This window comes from Ophidiomyces ophidiicola, assembly GCF_022830035.1.
Source record: "Ophidiomyces ophidiicola strain CBS 122913 chromosome Unknown scaffold_16, whole genome shotgun sequence".
NCBI classification, from domain to species: Eukaryota; Fungi; Ascomycota; class Eurotiomycetes; order Onygenales; family Onygenaceae; genus Ophidiomyces; species Ophidiomyces ophidiicola.
Window position 1 is genome coordinate 188,042 of NW_026054656.1, and position 21,370 is coordinate 209,411.

The 21,370-nt window shown below is 52.3% G+C and overlaps 4 protein-coding genes and 1 non-coding gene across 5 annotated transcripts; 3 read left to right on the top strand and 2 right to left on the bottom strand.

Moving 5' to 3' along the window:
- Nucleotides 1-2,131: 2,131 nt before the first annotated feature.
- SHO1 (Transmembrane osmosensor) lies at nt 2,132-3,182 on the top strand (the record flags this gene model as incomplete). The annotated part of the gene is made up of 4 exons (XM_049253210.1): nt 2,132-2,200; nt 2,273-2,428; nt 2,486-2,608; nt 2,667-3,182. 4 exons carry the CDS (start codon nt 2,132-2,134, stop codon nt 3,180-3,182), a joined length of 864 nt encoding a protein of 287 aa, XP_049107805.1.
- Nucleotides 3,183-4,217: 1,035 nt separating this feature from the next.
- On the top strand, nt 4,218-4,327 carry LOZ57_004165. The gene has a single exon. It is a non-coding gene; the product is annotated as a tRNA-Pro (tRNA).
- Nucleotides 4,328-9,631: 5,304 nt separating this feature from the next.
- Nucleotides 9,632-12,513, top strand: MgSsk1 (Two-component response regulator SSK1p; the record flags this gene model as incomplete). Its single annotated transcript, XM_049253211.1, has 3 exons — nt 9,632-11,162; nt 11,265-11,920; nt 11,980-12,513. The coding sequence occupies 3 exons, from the start codon at nt 9,632-9,634 to the stop codon at nt 12,511-12,513; spliced, it is 2,721 nt and encodes a 906-aa protein (XP_049107806.1).
- Nucleotides 12,514-13,375: 862 nt separating this feature from the next.
- Nucleotides 13,376-14,961, bottom strand: LOZ57_004167 (uncharacterized protein; the record flags this gene model as incomplete). Its single annotated transcript, XM_049253212.1, has 2 exons — nt 13,376-14,059; nt 14,293-14,961. 2 exons carry the CDS (start codon nt 14,959-14,961, stop codon nt 13,376-13,378), a joined length of 1,353 nt encoding a protein of 450 aa, XP_049107807.1.
- Nucleotides 14,962-17,326: 2,365 nt separating this feature from the next.
- Nucleotides 17,327-19,189, bottom strand: WHI3 (cell cycle RNA binding protein whi3; the record flags this gene model as incomplete). The annotated part of the gene is made up of 1 exon (XM_049253213.1): nt 17,327-19,189. One exon carries the CDS (start codon nt 19,187-19,189, stop codon nt 17,327-17,329), a length of 1,863 nt encoding a protein of 620 aa, XP_049107808.1.
- Between the last annotated feature and the right edge of the window lie 2,181 nt (nt 19,190-21,370).

Sequence of the window (21,370 nt, forward strand, 5' to 3'; positions counted from 1 at the left end):
TTGAAGTATGTTATGAAGACAAATAGAATAATAAGACCTTCATGCTCATGGTTGTCGCGATTGTATGGGGCGTTTGGTGTTACGGAAAGGGGCCAGCTGACATTGTTTGAAACTCAGATAATTCTTCTTGATAAGAAGTGAAAGGATAGGTATATATTAACGAAGTGCTAAGCAGTACCTAGATATGCTGCTATCCCTGTTGAGATTTACTTGAGCTCTGGGGCAGCTGGCCGATCTAGTCCGTTGTCTGTTTTGGGCGAACAAACGAATCTCGAACGATCATCACCCACGCCAACCAAACCAAAGTCGAGCCCTGTAGCCGAACCTCCCCTCTCTCCTCGAATGCCTCCAGCGAAGTCACCTACGAAGAAATAACTCGGTCGAATGGCATGGAACCCAACGATCTAGACACGCTCACGTCGACGGCGGCAGATACGATCTCTCTGCTGGAAACGCGGTTGCGCCGGGTCGAATACCTCCTGACCGGGCGGACGTCGTGGAGCGGCGAGCCGGAGCGAGTTGCTGCGCCGCCTGCGTCTGCGGCAGAGACGGTTGCGGCGCGGCTGGCGGGGTTGGAGCGTGAGTTGAAGGTGCTGAGCGCGCAGGCGCCGGCGGTGCAGGATGTGTTGAAGCTATGTAAGACGCGCTGCCCTCCCAGGATAACTACACGATACGAAGAAGGCTGGGGGAAGGGATGGTGACGATGATGATGATGATGATGATGATCTACGTGGATTCTGCCTGGTTCTCTTTTTTTCTTGCTCTACGAGGAAGATTGACTTGGGACTGTGATTCTATATGGCTAACGACGACTCGCGTGATACATAGATGCCCGCTACCCCGACCTCTTCCAGACGTCCGACCCGACGACGGTCCCCAGCACGCTCTCCACCCCATCGCTCGCGTCGATCGTGCTGTCGTACGCGGCCGCATTCCCCGAGACCGCGTCACGGCTGAGCTCGCTGCAGGACCTGCCCGTGCCGCCGGCCAGCGCGTCGACGGGGCTGATCGAGCTGCGGCCCCGAATCAACCGGCTGCTGAAAGAGCAGGAAGTGCAGGCGGACGAGGTGGCGGAACTCCGGGTGCGCAGTGCGCTGCTGATGCAGCGATGGATAGAGGTGGGGATTGTGGGCGGCGGCGAGCTCTGGGGGGAGTGGGAGGAGAGAGTGACCAGGGCAGAGCGTGCGGTGCGGCGGCTGGAGCGGCAGCGCGAGGATGCGCAGTAGTTAGTTAGTAGTTGGTTAGGTCGTCAACCAGGTACACAGTTGGCCAGTTCATCCATCGGCAGCTCCGCCAGAGAATAAGAATCCATCACGCAGAGACGGGGCGTGGATAGCCTAAGGCCTAGTTAGCTCACCACCAGTGCTCCGGGGCCCGCCAGCCGCCACGGGCCAGGGGGTTTCGCATGCAAATCCACCGCTAGCCAGCCCCCTCACGTAATCGCCCGTCGCCTGTTTCAGCGCTCTATCGCTCGTCTCCTTTCCGACACTCCGCCCTTCAGCGTCTTCCTGGCTGTCCTGCCCTGTCGTCATTCCTTTCTACCCTCTGCTTGTGCTGCGTGCCTCTGCTCACTCTCTTGCTCTCTTTTTCTTTCCTTCGCCCGCCTCGTTGCGTCCTGTTTGCCCTTCTCTTGCCGACCCTCCCCCGGTCCGCTCTTCTCTCTCGCCGGCCTGGTGCTGTTCGTCGCATTCTTTGACCATATCTGCCCTTGCAGAGCACGCCTCAACCTCTGCCCTGCGACTCGTCGAATCCTGTCCACTGCGATCTCCGCAGACTTCACTGCCTCCTCGCCTCCATCGCTTTCCATGTCGCGGCCCGCGAGCGCCCTGCCGTCGAGCCGTGATCCGCTTCGCAGATAGCCCGCTCTCCTTCCCAGTAGTAGTCTTTTCTCCACTCTCCGTCTTGATAGCAACCGCGTCGAGCGCGCCCGCAGCGCCTGTACGACCTTAAAGACGCCGTCTGTGTGATTGCGATCGACTTGACCTGGGCGTGTGGTTGGGCTTGCATACCCTGGTCTTCGCCAACACCCTCCAAGCCTTGATTCCGCACTGCGTTCATGGTTACTCAGCCCTCGACGGCCTCTCCATCTCTCTACAAGGCGCCCCAGTACCCTCCTCAGCGTCAGGGCACAATGGCTCGCATTAGCCTGGACAACCTGGTCGGGGACCCGTTTGCGTTGGCGTCGGTGTCCATATCATTGGTATGAGTTCTTCGTCTGCGTGTGTCTTGCGCAATGCTGTCCGATGCTAACGTAACGTTCCCCTCACCCCAGCTCGCCTGGTTAATCACGTTCATTTCGGCCATCATCTCTAGTGTTCGCGATTCTTTCCCAAATATCTATTGGTGGACCGTGGCATATATGTTCCTGTGCATCATGGGCATCGCATATGTCATGGCCACGGGCACCACTCACATCTACAGCACTGCAGTACGCTTCTTGACTCCTGGTATAAACGGGGGCGTATGTCGCTGACTCTGTCCCTAGATCGTCGGCTATGTTTCAGCTGGCCTTGCATTTACAACATTCGCCGTGGACGTCCTAATAAAGGACAAGTCTGGATCGAAAGAGGCGGCCGGTGCTGGCTTTCTACTCCTCTGTATTGTCAATGTATGGGACACCGCGTGCTCTGAATCCGTTTGCAAGAAGCTAACGACGACCTTTGCAGGTTGTTTGGATCTTTTACTTCGGCTCGGCACCTCAGTCGCGTTCTCGCAACTACATCGATTCCTTCGCCATGCACAAAGAGCAGCCACCTTATCTTAACTCTAGCCAGATGTCAAATCACTACACCAATCGACCCGATACTACCGTATCCAACCAACCCCCACAAATGTACACCTCTGCTCAACTGAATGGGTTCGAAACCTCGTCCCCCATGTCCGGCTTCGGAGGACCAACAGGAGCCGCCGGAACCGCAGGCATTGGCAATTCGCAAGTCAACCTAGCTGCTACCGGTAACGCGGCCGGAGGAGCAGGCAATGAAGTCAGCCCACCAACCGAATACCCGTACCGTGCCAAAGCCATCTACTCGTACGAGGCCAATCCCGATGACGCCAATGAAATCAGCTTTACAAAACACGAGATCCTAGAGGTATCCGATGTAAGTGGGCGATGGTGGCAGGCGAAAAAGTCGACGGGAGAAACAGGAATTGCGCCATCGAATTATCTGATCCTGCTTTGAAGCGAGCATGCAAGCTAGTGCTATTTTACTACTGTTTTGATGAGGCCTGATAGCCGGTGGCTGTAACGCTCATGGGAGCCTTCTTGCCCCGTGTGGCAGAAAAGAAGACTGTTTCTGCGCTTGATACCCGCTGGCTTTGTTCGATTAACTTTGACCATATTATTTATCCCTTTGTCTTTATCTAGCTCAACGTCTCTCTTTTTTTCCGGCGCAATGGTGGAAAGGGGCCTTTGCAATACATAAGTCATGTCCTGATGGATTTTTCCTTCTAGTCTACTATCTTATTTCCTTTTTTTTTTCAACCTCCTGTGAGTATATTTTTTTGTCCTTGGAAAAAAAGACATCCCATCCGAGTATTTGCCTTTAATGTGTGTTTTTCTTATTATGTTGACGTGTACACTCCGTATTGAAGGGGGATTTCTTTTTTTTTTTCCTGTGTTTTGTTTTCTACTGATGACCACCAGACTGGACGTGTTCATTCACCAATGTAGAGATGCCCGATAAATTAGGTTCTATCTCGCCCAGAGTGTTACCTATAATAGTTGGGGGGTGTCGAATAGATTCGTTCCAAATATTTTATTTTCCGGGGCTCCATTAACTGATACATCCAGAAGATATAAGAATGCCAATGAAACCTAGTCGCCCGTCGAGTGGGCTTTGTGCCGTACGTTTGCGGCCAGGTTCGGCCCACGGGGGCTGTATACGCGTAACACTCCGAAATCCCCTCCCCCCTTCCAATTCATTATTCACCACCGACCGAATCGGTCGGTAGGGCTGACACAGAAACGGCGCGAAACCGCCGCTCAGGAACGGCTCCAGGGAAAAGAAGGAACGCGTGGGAGACCGCGCTAACTAACTACGTGGTAGACAGCCGTCTGGCGTGCGGCCGGCGGATCGCGATCAGAGACAAGCTGTGACCGCGTTGTGTCAGAGTAAAAGGAAGCGTGGGGTGCGAACGATCACAAAGGATGCGAGAGTAGCAGAGACAAGACAGGCTTTATGAGATGCAAGAAACAGACTCGGGCAATCCCCGCAGCCCGGGTGGTCTAGTTGGTATGATTCTCGCTTCGGGATGGCAGTTTTCCCGAACTCCACAAGGGGTTCTAGTATGCGAGAGGCCCCGCGTTCGAATCGCGGCTCGGGCCTTGTTTTTTTCTGCAACACCACCGAAAAGAAATATGCAATAAGTAAGAAGAATATTTTTTTTAATTAGATAACTAGATAATAATTAACTATACAGTCTACCGGTCAAAAACTATTTATTGTGATGCAAAAATATTATATATGTACCCTTAGGGGTGCAAGCAGGCTTAGTTAGTTAGTACCATAGATGTATGGGTAGGTAGAGAATAGACAGATAGATGTCTTTGTTTCTTCAATGATGGCAGACTATATCCGTACTCCGTACAAGTACCTACAATAAACAACATACTTGATTTTCTTGCAGAATCAAGGATCTAGTCCATGCAGCCTGTGTTCATTTGCCATTTGGGGCTATGCAGAGGCTGGAAAACGAGCTCCAAACAGCTATGCAACACGCATGCGTCGTATTTTCCCTCATAAAGGCCAGGAATTAATATTGCCTCGGGGCGGGAACCCACAGTTTCATCTTCAACCCCTAGCTAGCGGTGAGCATCAGAGAACAGCAGCTGAACAAAAGGGAGAGAGGAACCTCGAGATTTTCGTCACGACCATCGAGCTCATCGACGGTGGATCCCAGGGCTATATTAGGAAAAGAGCTGCTTGACAGAAGGTAGCGAGAAGCAAGGCAGGGGAATATCCAGCGGGGAAGCCAGGATCTGATTCCAGAAGTCAATCATCGGCGTTGATATATCTTTATCAACTACTAGAAACCAGAAATACGGAAGGGCTTCGCACTCGCCGAACCTGGGGGCTGGTCATAGAATACCCAGTAAGGGCCGGGATATTAAACCCTCAGCAAACGGCATGCAGGGTTCCACCGAGATTCCCTGCCCATAGATTTGCTCAGTCGGCGCCTGGTTGGCCAGCGGGACGACTCGACGAAGTTCCGTAGGCCGCAATGCAGAATCTCAGGCCAGCACTACTGGGGGAAGATGAGGCATTGTACCCGAGCGTTCTGGTTTTTTGATGCAGTCTCAGACCGAGAGTCTTCCTGGGGCGGAAAGGGACGTGCATGCATCGCGCATTATCCCGGGCAAACAGGTACACAGCGTCGTCTCTGCGAGACTGCGACCGATGAGAGTGCCAAGGTCGATTCTTGATCTCACCGCGACGGCAAGGCACCGAGGGTCAGTCCTCCAGCCTGAACTGGCAGCAATAGCAAAGTGCATTGTGTATGATCCACTGGTCTTCCACTTCGGCTTTCTCGAGTCGTCGCTATAGAACTAAAAGCCGTAGTTATTAGGTGCATATTAACCGCACCACCGCGGTTAACAATCCATCCAGCCGTTTGAGTCGTGACGCGCTGCGGCCGCCCGAAACAAAGAGGGTCGTCCGACGATGCCGAAAGCGCGTTTATCAGCGCTGGCCAGGTTATGGTTCCAATCCCGTTTGTTCTCCAGACCACCAGAGCGCGCGTTGAGGAGGATCGCCCTTCCGTGTACCCGGCCCTATGTATCCCCCTCTCTCGAAGCAACACTGAATCGGCCCGTTTGGCGTCTGTTCTCGCTTCACGTCTTCTCGCCGATCATGACCGCTCGTCTGAAGCGCGTGTTCTTTCCCGGCGGAGTTTAGCTGGGAGGGCCAAGTGTGAGCTTATTTGCATTGGCGTGCCGGAACGCTATCTCGGGTCTCGAGTTTGGCAGCATCATTCGGCTGTCTGCGAGGAGAATGGTCGCACATTTCGGAACGACCAGAGAAATAGAATCCTCGCGTGTGTTGAAATCACACTAGGCTGCTAGGAGAAAACATGGATAGCAGCATCCCGCGAAGCAAGCTTGAAGACTGGCCGCCCGGCGGCTAACACAAACGAAAAGATATCCCCTTCTGAGTGACTTTGCTCTATATATTTCCGGTCCATTGCTCCATTCGCCTCTCCTCTGCGTTTGCGTCCCGCAGATCTCTTTGTTTGGCAGCACTTTCTTCTCAATACGCTGGATGTTTCCCTGGGAAGCCACCTTGCGCAGAGAGGACTTGCATCAACGCTGTGCGTCCTTCATATCCACTCAGGATCCCAATGTATCATCTATTCTTCCATTGATTAATTTTGAGGCCGGACCAGGGCTCGTCTACCATCTCGTGGAGCCATATTTATACCCGAACCTCCCATAGTAGCACACTGTTAGCCACCTGGATCTCATTTTTATATTCCGAGTGTATAGATTGCTGGACACTTTTATTTTGTCAACTACACCATGGCCGGGGGGAAGGAGATACCCATCGCCGCTAACGTCCTAGGCACCATTGGGACTGTTCTATGGTGCATACAGCTGATACCCCAAATATGGTATAATTGGAGGAGAAAGAAGACAGATGGCTTACCCGGCTCGATGATGCTGTTATGGGGGCTATGTACGCTGCTCAGACACCCCCGCCCCAACTGACACTCGCTCACGATTAGCCAGGCGCTTCTCCTTTTGGTATTTATATGGTTTTACAGGTAAATTTAGAGTCAATATCATTCGATAGAACGAGCCTTAAGAATTTCTAGCTAAATGGATGTTTTAGGAAGTCAATTTAGCCATCCAGGTCCAACCACAAATTTTTGGCACGCTGAGTTTGATATGTTGGGCGCAAATTCTAATTTATCATCAGTCAGTCTCCACCTACCCCCAGTTGTACTTTTGTCCGGGGGGAATTTGCTGAAGCATGGTCCTTGGCAGTAAGTATACTACTACCCGGGCAATTATCCTCGCGGTGGTCATCGCTATGCTGCTGGGTGGCTCAGAGGCTCTTTTCATCTTGACCTTGAGGGTGAGCATGAGTTCCCGTGGGACATGCGGTGATAGGGAAATTACTAAAATTGCATCTTAGATACCGTACAAAAAGGGCGTCACTTGGCCTGCCCTTTTGTTCGGAATTATGGCGACCATTCTCCTTGTACTAGGTTTGGTAACTCCATACAAGGAAATCTGGAAAAGGAGAGGAAGAGTGGTAGGAATTAGTAGGTTTCTTTTCTCCTAAGCACTAAATTTTTAACATCTATATCTAATTCTTTTTCAGACTGGGTTTTCCTTACTATGGATGCATTGGGGGCATTATTCTCTCTACTGGCTCTTGGTAAGATATGGAGTAGACCTTAATGAATCGCAAGAGTAGCTAATCACCATCTATGTAGTTGCCGAGGGCTCTATAGATATTCTTGGATGTGTTCTCTACTGTGTTGTGTAAGTCCCCACTAAGAAAATCGGAAATAGCAGTGCTGATGTGGGTTCTGTTAGACTTTTTTTGGAAATAGGCATCTTTGGTAGCCACATTGTGTGGCGTCTGCTGCATCGGGGTCTTCTTAAGGAAGCAAAAGCTGCAAACCTTACAGTTGATGAAGTTCTTGAAGCCAAAGGAGTCTCCACTCCTTCGAGCATACCAGACCCTGAAAGCAGATTTGAATTGTCCAGTAGTAAAGCACAGAAATCGTGATCTGTTTCTGTAAGGGCGTTGGGGTTTACGATGTATTCGTACGATTCGGATCCTTCTCTCAGCGTTATTGAGCGGTGAAGAATACAGGTCTTCGTTACATGCTCGAAGGATGAGCCGGTTCTCCGAAGGTTTTGTCTGGAATTGTTGTTGGTGGATTTGCAAATCTGCTTTTGGCATTTTGGAGACTCTGAGTATGTACTCCGTATGCAGTAGACCTATATCAGTCCCCCAGGAATGTCCAAAATCCAGCATTTGATGGGAATATAGGCTTTATGCACAAATCTGTGTTGTACATGCACTTCAAAGCGTAAAATTTTTTAATGATAGGGCATCAGTAGTTGTGGTTCAGCTAAAATCCATCAGCACGGATACCCAGGAACAAACAAGCATTTGGCTTGGGGTGGCGGCTCGGAGATAAGTTATGGTGATCGGCACCTGCAGAGAGGATCAGGAGAACTTTGCTCTCCCCGAGGTAGGCGTTGGAAGCGAAATAATGGGGCCATCAACCGTGGGTCGCCGCGAATGATTTCCCATGGACAGACGGCCAAGACGATGCGACTCCTTCCACGGCACGTAACTAGAGCCGAACTAGTTATGATGATAAGAGCTTGTCGAGCATAAAAGGATGTCCTAACTGTCCCGTCTTTCGATAAAGGACGGGTTTATTTTGAAAGCATGGCCTGGATGGGCGCGTCTTGTCTTGTCAGTCAGAAGTTTGCCACCTCCCAAGCCAGCGCAGCCCGGGTTCCCCAGAGTTTTAAACGCAGCTCTGTGACTGGAGGGAAGCTGCTTAGTTATATACCCACACGATGCTACCGTGGTGGAGGCGGGCCAAGGTCGGAAATGGACCAGAGCACGGATGCTGATCGACGAAGTGCTTTGTCCGTCATCGAGTAACTACTCCGTACATGGTCCAAGAGCAATTCGAGAGAGAATGATCCGCCGACAGAAGGAGAGTTTGGGGCGGGAAATTGGCAGACAAGGGTCCTTATGCTGGCGTTGTTTCTTTAGAGGCATGATTGTTGTTTCAACCAGCTACCTGAAGCTCTGGGATACAGGCAAGGCGGCGGCTGATAGGACGGGCGGGCAGGCATCGGGGATATTCCTGGACGGGCCTAAGCCGACTGCCTGTAGGAGCGCGTGGATCGTGTGTTTCCAGGGCCGTGAATGGCCAGTATTGCTGTTGGTGAGGAATCATGATAGTTGTCCAGTCGTTGAGCCCGGCAATGATACATAGAGCCGTGGAGGATCACAGGAAGCCGGAAGTATCGTAGTCACGGCCATTGCTAGGTGGGACACGCACGAGCGGGAGGATTCTGACAGGACCTTCACCTGGTGACTAGCCATTAGTTAACGAGTCAGTTGTTGTTGTTATCGACGTCGTTGTTGTCGTTGGTCGTGTTGGCGTTGCCGCCAGGGCTGTCGTGCCGCTGCGGCAGCTCGAGGGTCGTGACTCTCGACGTCGCTTCTTCCTCTTCCTCTTCCTCTTCTTCTCTTCTACTCTTCTTCTTCTCTCTCTCCACCTCCCACCTCCCACTCGCCATTGCCCTAGGGCCTGCTGCTTGAGCAATTCCCCGTCTGCCACTCCTGCTACACGCTTCGCCAGCTACGGCCTTGGGCCTCTCCCCGAAATGCGCTTCTCACCTGGCGCTTCTCTGGCTGTGACTCCTGCGCGCTGCAGGGGCAGCCCATAGCTGCACTGCCCGTCCGTCTCTTCTCGCCTGCTGTCTGTGTCTGCCGGTGAGCTCGCTGTCTGAGAGACACCCATCCGTCTGCCTGCGCGGTTTCTTGTGCTGGTTCGTGCGTGGGCATACCCGCACTGTGTGCGTGCCCGAGCGGTTCGGCTGCAAATCTTATCAACTTGCCTGGAAAGTTTTGGCCTGTCCAAAACCATGGCCGGCGACAAGGACGCCAGCACCACAACCTCCCATCGCCTGTCGAGACTGACGGCAAAACTGCTGCGACGCCCGTCGACTTCTCCCCCTAAGCGCCTCCTCCTCGCCGGCACGCCCTCTACGCCCTCTACCTCCGCCGCTGCACCTCCCGACGCCGTCCCCCGTCCCCCCGACTCGCCTCGCCCACGCCTATTAGGCCTATCGGTCCCCTCCAGCACCTCTCTCTCCTCCCAGAAATTATCTCCCACCAGTGCCAAGCCAGCGGATGCGACGCCGCGTTTGGCGGCCGATCACCAGTTACGGGGCTCGTGGTGCAGCCTCGAGACCGCCACAGACACTACTGCGCAGGATAAGAGTAATGACAAGCTCCTAGGCCAAACGGTGAAGGCGAAAGACGCTTTAGAGCTGCTCGATCGGCAACCTGACTGTAGCTCAGCTGGCCCCGGTTCAGCAGTTCAAGCTCCCCCAGCTCCCCAGCCCTGTCCCTCGAACACCCATTTTGCCGACGAACCACCTCCACCCACTGCGTCTGAAGCTCCAAGACGAGGCGATTCGCTGAGGCGCACCGAAGAGCCCGGCTCTGGTGCCTCTCTCAAAGAAGCCAGCTTGCCCTCTAGCAGGTCTCTGTCTGTTCGCAGGTCTGACTCGCGCTCTGCAGCATCTCGCGCGCTCAACGTGGTTGACGAGTCAAGCCAAATCGCGACCTTACCCTCTCCTCTCGCCACTGCACCGCCGAAACTCGTCCCAGCCTCTGCTATCCCTGCCACGCGCCCTCCACTAGCCATCCGCCGGCAGTCGTTGGTGCCCGCATCACAGCAGCGTCTGATCAAAACACTCCTCGAGCCAGGACCTCCAGGCAGCGGTGGCGACTATTTCTCGCGCGGAACCCCAACAATACAAGCAGACATGATCAGTCGAAAGATATGGGTTAAACGCGCGGGATCGTCCCCGACGCTAGTCTGCGTGACAGAGGAGGACTTGGTGGACGATCTGCGTGAAGCCATCTTGAGAAAATACGCCAATTCTCTGGGTCGCACTTTTGATGCGCCAGATGTTGTGCTGAAGCTCGTTCCACGCGAGCCCTCGAGCCGGCAGAGCAATTCGGAGCGCTTCCTGGGCCCTGAAGAACCCGTCGGCCGCACGCTGGATCACTACTATCCCGGCGGGCAAGCCGTCGGTGAAGCGTTGATCATCGAGACCCCACAGCGTCGTACCCCAAGACCCTCCCCGCGTCACAATGTTTCGTATTCCCACCAAGAAGACATCCGTCCCGGCGAAGCAGACGAATATTTTCCTCCAATGCATGTCATACAAACGCCTAACGTCCCGAGCTCAATATCCTCTGGCAGTATACCTAGTTCTCACCAACACTCAATGGCCGTGATCACCACGGGTCAATTACCGGCCGTTCCGTCCCCAGGCAGCCGTGGCTCCTGGCACAATATCCAACACCGTCCAAAATTCCCGCGCCAGCATACCTCCTCTCCCACAATCATAGGCGCGACCCCTGCCGTAAACAACTTAACTGGTAGGCGAGCCCCATCATAGGCGCTTTCAACTTAATTTTACTTCGTGTGGTGCAAATGTTAACGTACTTCGGCTTTATTCTGGCCTTTCCCGGATATTACAGATACCGTTGATCCTCCTGTCAATGGTGTTCCGTCCATGCCCTCTCCTCAAGCCACCACAACTCCTCCAATTCCCGTAACCGAAGTTCCTCCAAAATCCGTTCATACTCCTCCAGCTCGCGTCAGCTCTCCTCGCCCGGCCGTCAAGTTCCGCGCCTTGAAGAAAAATAGCAGTGGTACCACTGCTGATTCTAGCCCCTCGTCAGCACGTCTCCTCGACGGCACGATCCCCCCTATTAATGTTCTCATCGTTGAAGATAATACAATCAACCTGAAGCTATTAGAGGCTTTTATGAAAAGACTGAAGGTCAGATGGCAGACTGCTATGAATGGGCGCGAAGCCGTAAACAAATGGCGTGGCGGAGGCTTCCATTTAGTTCTCATGGATATCCAGCTTCCTGTGATGAATGGGCTAGAAGCTACGCGTGAAATTCGAAGATTAGAAAGGGTGAACGATATCGGCGTTTTCTCAAAAGGCGTCTCTGGGTCCGCGCATGCGATGATAGATGACGCCGCCTCGCCTCCCTCCCCAGAAGATTTCCTGGACAAAACGTCGCTAGTTAAAAGTCCCGTTATTATCGTTGCACTTACAGCAAGTAGCTTGCAAAGTGATAGAGACGAAGCATTGGCTGCTGGATGTAATGATTTTCTAACTAAGGTATATCTCTCTCTTCGTTCCACAAATATCCAAGACTCCTTTTCTAACTTGGCATTTAGCCCGTCAACATGATATGGCTGGAAAAGAAAGTGACTGAATGGGGGTGTATGCAAGCTCTCATCGACTTCGAGGGCTGGCGAAAATGGCGTGGATTCGATTCCGCGACATCGATACCTGTGCCCCAGCATCTACAAGCTTCCATCACAAATACTGCACTCACAAGCTCTCCTGGAACCAAGATTCCAACTCTTAGATCCTCCCAACTGAGCGTTGTCGCCGGATGCGCCGCCCAGGGCGAAAAGCTAGCTACCAACAAACGAGAAGCAAGCCCGGCACCCAAGAGCCCAGTCGCTGGCGTATATCCCAAGACCGGTGGCAAAGATTCGGTGACGAGCTCCACATCGACAATTGTGCCGAACGGTGGCGGCGGTGCGTCCGGAGCCCTTGCGCCGCTATCAAAGCCTCCGGCCAGCAATAGCAATAATAGCAATACTAGCAATAATGGGAGCATCCCATTGTCACCGTCTACAACTACTCCGTCTGGTAAGCGAGCAAGCCGTGTGCCAACGCCGGCCAAAACGTCACCGGCGTGATAGATACCCGCGGGAACGACCTATCCCGCCTTAGGGCGTTGGCATTACAATTCTCAATACATATTTTTCCACTATCGTCTCTTTTACAATTACCACATCTTTCTCCTACTTAATTGGCCCCCCAGAACGGCTCCTGGCTTTCTTGGAACTTCTCTTTCTTGAACATCTCTTCCTCATCCATTATTCTCATTACTTGGCATTTTTTCGACGATTTATCTACAGCACGTCTTCATTTGGCATGGCGAAGTAGGACTTGGGAAATTGCTTCCAATAATTTTTGATTCTTGGTATCCATTTTTATCCAGTCAGCCCTTTTAAAATTTTCATTGATTTAAAAAACGAAAAATACGCCAAAGGTTTTTGCATCATCACGGCCCCCCTGTCTTTGTTTGCCCCCTACGTGCGTGCCACTACTTGTAGATATCACACATGTCTAAAGTCTTTCTCTTTTCCTATGGTCTTGTTATGTTCTGATCCTTCACCTTTCTTGGTTTCTTTTGCCCTTTATTCTGATCTTGATTGGTTGTTGGCGGGGTGGGATACAAATGAGCAATTATGGCGGCCCGACCTTTTCAGCAAAGCATGACTCTCAGCCTGGGCTAATACAGTGGCCCAAATAGATACAGCATGTGCATACTTCTCGAAAGCTGCAATTTTCTTGGTCGATCACTTGCAATGAGGTCTTTTGATTTTGAATAGTGGTAATCATAGCTATTCCATTGGAATTTAAGATAGCGATTCAAATCTCTCACGTATAATATACAAAAAGCATCATTAGACGCAGTCCCATGGTATTGTTACAATAATGTCATATGCAAAACGGGCATTTTCATATAAATCGCAACATCTTCCAGGTATGGTTTTAAACTTCCACTTTCGTAGGAATCTTAACCACGCCTCTCTTCCTAGCATTACTAGGCACACCATATCGATAACCAGGTGCAGGCCGGCCCCGACACTCCTTGCCGGTGTTCTCGCGGGTTACCATAGCGGATTCAAATCTATACTCAAATCGGCTATTGGCAGGCTGAACGCGCTCGATGCGAGCTTCCCTCTTTTGCTTTGCGGCCTTCCTGTCTTTAGCTTCTGCAGCTTCCTCAGCATCCAGGCGATCGAGGAACCGCTGGTTACGCTGCCTCGATTCGCCCTTCAGTGTCATGTGATCGTGTTCGAATGAGACGAGGTGAGGGTGGGGAATGCGCACGTCAGCAGGTTGAAGAACTTGCTCTTGGTGAGCGCCCTCGCCTACTTTTTCGATGGCTTTGGGGTTTTGTGTTATCGCGGCTATTGCTTCTGGGGTATTGAACTCGGCACCCTCTTCGGAGCGTAATAAGGCCGGCGCAGCAGAGAATACTCTGCCAGCGTCGACTCGAGTGAAGCTTCGGGATTCTGAAACAGGATAGAAGATTTGGGGGTCTGTTAAACGGTGTACTGGAAGGTCATTAATGGGTTCGTGGGCAACTTGTTCTCCGGGGGTACTGCCAAGAGGGGTGGTAGGAATCATCTGGTGTATAGCACGGGCATATGGTAAGGCTAAAGGTTTTTCCTGGTTTAGATGTTAGCTATCGAGATAAATCAAGCTAAACGTTTTTCAATCAACAGAATATAAAAAAGCAGTACTCAGAGAGTTGTAATTTATTTCGGTAAGCATTCTCCTTCTGGGAATGAAGAAGTCATAAAGACTAATCGAAGTTTACTCATCATAGAATCGCCAACAATATCCACGGCATGAAATCAAAAAGGTAAAGAAATAAAAAAGAGGCATATGCCATCACGTACCTGTCGGATCATTTGCTTCTCCAACTCCACCAGCCGTACTACCGCCGCAACCCGTCTCATATCCACCCCAAACAGAACACTCACAGCTCGTACACCCTTCCCTTTTACCTTGACCTGCTGATATATCTCATTCCGCAAGTCCTCGCTCAGCACGCTCTGGCTAACAAAGGTCGGGTTTAGAGGGAAGGGTCTTAGATGTGATTTCACTTGTCGCTGCAACAGCCCATCACCAGTCAAGACCGTGTCATCTTCCTCCTGCTGCCATTCTTCTTCTTGTTGTTGCTGCCCCGACTCCGCATCATATTGCTTGTTCAGGGGCTTGCCTAGCTTATCATATGCAGTGAGATAATTAGTGGCACCAGGGATTGGGTGCTTGAAATTAGCGCCCGCTCCCTTCAGCCAAGAGTAGAATTCAACGCGAAGTTTGGTTGCAGCTGACCCTTCACCCGGCCCTACCGATTCCTCATCTTCCGGTTCTGGTTCAAATGCTCTTGCTTTTGCGGAGGGTGAGGATGAGAATGGCCTTGTTAAGGGAGAGGATGCGCAGGAAGGAAGATGTTTTGAAGGTATAGAAGGGCGGGAGAAGGGTGTTTGGAAGGATTGGGTTGAGGAAATGTGTGCTGAGAAAGAGGTGCTGAGTCTGTGCGAGTTGGGTATTCTGGGCGGCATTGTGAGGGAGAAATGTGACAAAAGAAATAAGAATTAAAGGGATAAGAGAGCTATGTTTCCATGTGTAGCTATTAGACAAGAAATTTAGCGGTTCAATGGCTTCATTTCATGGTTTGTGGAGCGTATTTGCAGAGACTAAAGCTGTTGTGAAGAGAAGTTTTGTTGATTTGAGGCCGAATTTTTTTCGCTTTGTAGTCAGTCACGTGGGTGTCTGTGTTTGGTTTAGTGTGTTTGACTCTCGGGATCGGACATATACATATCCGCGACAAATCGGGATTTCTCCTGAACACCACAGAGCTTCAAGAGCTGGGAGATTATCATCAAGTACGGATCATTACCAGAGAGGTGGAAAAGAGACCTTGGAAGAAAAACCTAACAATATGCTAACAGGCTATCTTGAAAAATAAAAAAAAAAATAAAAATAAAAAATCAAATGTAGCCAAGAAAATGCACGAAAAAAAAATGAACGAGGGGATAGAATAAAAGCAACGCCCAGAAATCCCTCCCGTAAGAAAAGATAAGTTGCCATAAGGTATCTCTTAATGTGCAAAAAGCCCATCGTCGTAGCGCCCTTCCGTTGAATTTCCAGAAAAAAATGCAATTTCCGACAGTGAATTTGAAAGATCATGAATTATTCCGCTTGGTAGAGAGAGGGGTGAGGGGGTTGGTATGGCAGGAAATATCCTCTGGATTCAATATGCGTTGGAGGAGAACTCCGCGTTCGTCTCCAAGGCAAGATGTTCCAGTCAGCAATAATAAGCACAGCGTGAGCAGTAAAAACGACAACGGGAGCGTTGCGGGTAGTAGTACGCAGCACAATAGAGGCCAAAAAGAATTACTACTAGGCGAGACGCAAAACGGGATGCAAAGAATAAAAATAGAAGGCAACGAGAAAAAAGTAATATAAAATGATAAGGGCCCTCAGCAATAATATGCCGAGTCCTGACCGAAGATGGACCCGTCAACATGTGTGCAGCAAAACCAAGTTGGAAAAAAAGGAATAGTGATATGTCATAATTATGAGCAAAAAATATAAAAAAAAAACTTGCGCTGCGTTGATTTGAAGTCAATGAAAACGTTAAAAAGCAGAGGTAATGACAGCAAGAAGATAGAATAATTAAAAAGAAAAAGGGTATACAAATGTATCTCTTGAAACGAGAACATAGAGCACGAAAATAAAATAAAAAAGCGCGAGATATGAAACCGCCACGGACGGTCCTCGCTGTCCTCCCGAATATTCCGCACGCCATACATAGTATTTTTTTTGGGGTCCACCTTTCTCCGAAAAAAAGTCGCAAAGATCAAAATTCAAAATTCAGAAATAAAAGAAAAGAAAACGAAAAAAATGCTATTATTCAACATGGCCAATTATGCACCCATCATCGTAGCTGTTACTTTGCAAAATGGGGAATCACAACTTCTTTTTTGTCCAGGAGGGGGAGCAAAAAACAGGTATATATGCATGCAAGCAGATTGAAATCAAGAAAAGACCAGGGGGGAGATAAACAAAGCAGAGAGGAGGGGGATAAAGCAAAAACAAACACGATAAAAAACAACACCCTCTAAATGCCTCCCTTGATGGTTTACAAGCCTATTTGCAAGAGCAACATGCACGTTGCAGCAAAACAGACAGTAACTCCAGTGCAGGGTTTTAAGGGGTGAGCAAACATTGTTCGCAGGAAACACATGAAACAGTCCAAACGGCCATACCAAATGATCAATCTGCCCAGATCATTGCAGGGAACAATCACGGCCAGACGGACGACCCATAAGAAAAACCAAACTGCGGAGAAAAAGGGGTTGACAGCCTCCCGAGACATCCGACGCTCAGACAGCACAAAAAGAGACCCGGGATAAGCGGCCACAATACCAGAAAAGAAATTAACAAGCCAAAAAAGAAGAAAAATAGACGAGCGCTCAATGAATATGCATGGACTCTCTTCTCTTGCGTCGTGAAAAAGCCGTAATGAGATTTCAAAATCCGCCTGAATCCCATGCGTCGCTGGTATCCAAAGAATCCGGAGCAAAACAACACAAAAACACAGTGTGTGGGCTGGCATAAGAGGGTAGGGGGAATTTAAAAAAAAATCCAAGAAAACAAAACGAATGCTGCCAGAATACCGAACAGAAACCCGGGAAGCTCGATAGAAAAAGCCAAGATAGCAAAAAAAAAGGGATAATAAGCGCGCCGCGACCCCCCTTTGTAGGACTTTGTCTCGAATATGCGATCTTTCAGGCTGAATAGTTTTGTCCCAACCCCGTTTGCGCCGCATGCTTTCAGGGTCCCATCATACATGCAAAACAAGAAAAAAAAAAGTTAAGACGATTATAAAATAAATTGGGAAGATGGCAGTGACTTCGCGACTTAACGGCCCATCATGTACCCGGGATAACCCGCGCCGTTCATCGCGCCGAGAGCAGGTCCTGCTGCCGAGTTTCCCAGGATCGACGAATTCAACGATGGCGCTGCCTGTCTGACTTGTGCCATCCCGTTCCCATTAGAGCCAAATCCAATTCCAAGTCCAGAATTCGTGGTGAAAGCGCCGTTGTTGGAGGACGCGTTATTGTTAAGGCCTGGGTGAGGGGACGAATGGCCATTCTGCTGCGCAATGCTCATGGGCATCGGCAGGCCCGGTGGGGCGCTGAGGCCGGGGGGCGGACCGTTGGCAGTTGAAAAGCGCGGGGTGCCGATCAGACCGGGCCCGTTGACGGCGTTGATGGCAGGATGCGGGCTCATCGAGTTGGGTGAGTGCATGTTGCCAGCCTGGCTGTTTCGGACGCCGAGAGGATTCTTAGAGAAGCTGAGGCGGATGCCGCCTTTGATGCTGTTGGACAGCTCGTACCCATATAGCTCCTTCAGACTCTTGGTTGCCCAGGAGATATCGTCAAACTCAACGAAGCAGATTGGTCCGTTGGGCTTTTGGCGGAAGATCATCCGTTTGTAGCCGCGTTGTTTAGAGAAAAGGGCTTTAAGCTCGTCCTCAGATGTATCCGGAGGCAGATTCCCAACATATAGAGTATTGCAAGGCGGGTTTTGATCCGCTGGGTTCACCGGGGGGTAGTTTAGTCGATGGTAGCCGGCCTGGTGATATCCGTTATTGGGACCAAGGCTAGGGAAATTGGGTGACACTGCGCTGGAGGGAGTGGTCATGGCGCGCGACGAGTTCCCATTAGTGAACGATTGTAAGGACGGTGAGGTCATGTTAGTTGACAGGCTCAGACTGGCAAAGTGATTGATCGGGATTGGGGGGTTGGTTGAGCGCCTGGGCATGCCCATGGAACTAGAATGGCCGTTTCGCGCATAGGCGATGGGGTCCTTGAGCAGCTCTCCAGTATCCTCGTCCACCTCTTGATCAATGACAGACTTGCCAGTAACCCGGGGGCGACCGTTCAAGCCATCAGAAATCGGGGACTGGGAGGAGAAGAGTGACTGGAGTCTGGAAGCTTGGTCAGGTGGTTGGAAGTCAGCATTGTGAGACGAACCATTTGTCGCAGCACCGTGATCCAGCCTCGACAAGAGGGACGGCTGCGACACCAAGCCTGGGGGGGTGAGGTGCGACAGCGAGGCGAGCGAACTCGAGCGAGGGACCTGGTCGATGGTGTTGCGACGATGCAGCATGGCAGCTGCAGATGGAGAATCAGGAAGCACCTCAACAATCATGGTGGCTTCGCTGGTGGAATTCAGCTTTCCATCGAGCATCGCCCTAGCTTCGTCGGCGGCAGCTCTGGTCTCGAAAATGGCGACAGCACTCAAAAAATTTCCATCGTCGGTATACTCATTAGAGATGAACTCCGTGTCGACCAGGTTCTTTGCGAAGAGCAACATGCTGCGGAGCGATTCGTAGCTGGTGTTGATAGGCAGGCGTCGCATCAAGATGGCGGTGCGGCAGGCATTGGCGCCGTTGGAGGCGACAGCGGCATTTCCATTGGCGGTGTTCTGGTCGGCTGCGCGAGCAAAACTGGCAGATTGCGGTTCGAAGGCGGGCGGGATGCCGATGGGGGTGAGGGCGTAGGAAAAAGAGGAGGCGAGTGAGGAGGCCGGCTGCGACACGGCGGGCGAGAAGACGTCGGCAGACATGTTGTTGCTGTTCATGGCGACGGCAAACGAGGAGGCAGTTGACAGCGCAAGGTGCGCAGTTGCAGTAGATGGGACAGATGACGGAATGCGTTTCAGGGAAGTCTCAAACAGAGGGCCGGGCTGGGTGGCCTGGCTAGCAGTGTTGCTCATGTCGGACGCGCAAGAGCGCGATCGGGAATGGGCGTCGGGAGGAGGACGGGCACGACACGGACGAGGACGGGAAAAAGGGGGCGGCAGGGCGACGACCAAGCTAACAGAGGCAGCGATCCTCGCGCAGAGGCCGCGGGTCGCAGCTTGCAAACACGGTCGGCAGGCAGACGAGATCACCAGGCAGGAGAGAGCCAAAGCGCAGATGTTGTTGAGCCGACTGGGAGGATCAGGAGCAGCAGTGAAACACACGAGCGATGGCGTGCGAGAGAGAGAGAGCACGGGACGAGACGAGGACAGCAGGACAAGCAGCGGGCCAGGATGCGACGGGGACAACAGACAGACGAGCGCGCACAGCGTCTTTCAGGGCAGAAACGAGCGAGGAGCGAGCGACGGCGGCTGGCGAGAAGTGTGTGGACGGGGGGTGTGGGAGGGATCGTCACGGGCAGGGCAGCATGGAGATGGCGAATACTTGGGCGGCGGTGGGGGGAGCGAAGTCTGGGCCTGGAGGCGGAGCGCACACGAAACGCGAGATCAGGGGGAGGAGGTGGTGGTGGTGGTGGTGGCAGCAGTGGACGCGAGCAGGACGCGATGGCGATGACGGCGAGAACAGAGCAGCGCGACAGCAAGAGAGAGAGAGAGACAGGGAGAGAGGGTGAAAGGGAGAGACGAGGATGGGGATGAGGGAAGAAGAGGAGAAGAAGAAGAAGGAGAAGCGATGGAGCGACGTCGAGCGGGCGAGCCTGCGACGCCGCGAAGGGAAAAGCCTGCTGCGCGTGTGGCACGCCGTACCCGGGCCGCCGCCGGGCGGTGAGCGACGCCCTGCACGGCTACGGCGCGCTGTACCGGCCGCCGCGCCCCAGCCAATCGCCGCCCGTTCCACCGGGTGGGGGCGTGCAATTTCCACCGCGCGCCTGCCGCTGCTGGTTGGCGCGTGCCGGCACCGCCGTTGGGCCGTGGCCCTAGCCGCCGACGCGCTCTGTTAGCCGCTGCTGCGCGCACGTGTCGCCGTCCAGGATTGTGGTTGTCGAGGCGCCCGCCAGGGGTGCGAAGCGATGTGCATCGACGGCCCGTACACGGCTGTACGGCGAACAGCACCCACACCACCTGCGCGCGTATACCGCCCGTCCACACAGACATGCGACGTCCATCGCGATATGGCCTGTGCCGATGCCTCGCCCTCGGCGAGGTAGCCAGCCCCTCGCGCAGTCGGGATCCCAACCGCCCCCCCGGCGCATCCAAATAACCAGACCCTGCCTCTCTGCACGCCGAAGAACAGGCCTGTCAGCTGTCCACCTGCGCGCCGCCATCCTGGCCCTTCACGTGTAAGTCCGGCCCTGCTGCCTGATAGATACTACTGCTGGCGGAAGGATTGCTGATCCATTCCTTCTGGTTAATATTATTTATCGATTAATTAATGTTTAAGGATGACGGGCCTCTCGCGCGGGAGTGAGGCTCAACGCTGCCCCTGGCTTGGCTGTCTGCCGGCCTCGCGCATCCGCGGCTAGGGCTGACGCTTGTCATGCTGCCCTAGATGGATGGAAGGAGGATGGACGTTCATACCCACTACTGGCCTGCTCAATAACAGAGATAGGATGCATGTGCGGTCGGACATATAGCCAAGATGCTGGTGGCATATCAGCAGCAACCTATGCTCACATAATTTGTTGGTTTGCTGGCTATCGCTATCATGCTCCAAGCATGATACACAGAAACCATGTGCAGCACCCATCAAACCATATGTACATACATAATACACGATGAATCATTATGTCTAGCAACAACATCAGCCTACCCATCTATCAACCAGAGACGTCACCAACCGGACACCGGCCGGCCCAACAAATAACCTTTGTCATATTAACAGTCCCATCCCCACCGTCGCAGGTGCCGTCTCCCGAAATCCATGGCGCGCATACAGCCGCCGCCCCGGCGGATCTGCCATCAGCGTCACCCACGCCCCAGGGAGCGCAGTCGATCGCACATGGTCCAGCACTCGCCGCAGGATCGTATCTCCCAGCCCTTTGCGCTGGTGCGCAGGCAGCGTCGCAATGTCGGCAATGAGGAAATACCATCCTCCGTCGCCAATCAGACGCCCCATGGCCACAATTTGGTCGTTGTCGCTGTCTGGTTGCGCAGCTTGTGGACTGTCTGTGGGAGACGGCGCAGAGTATATGATATGGC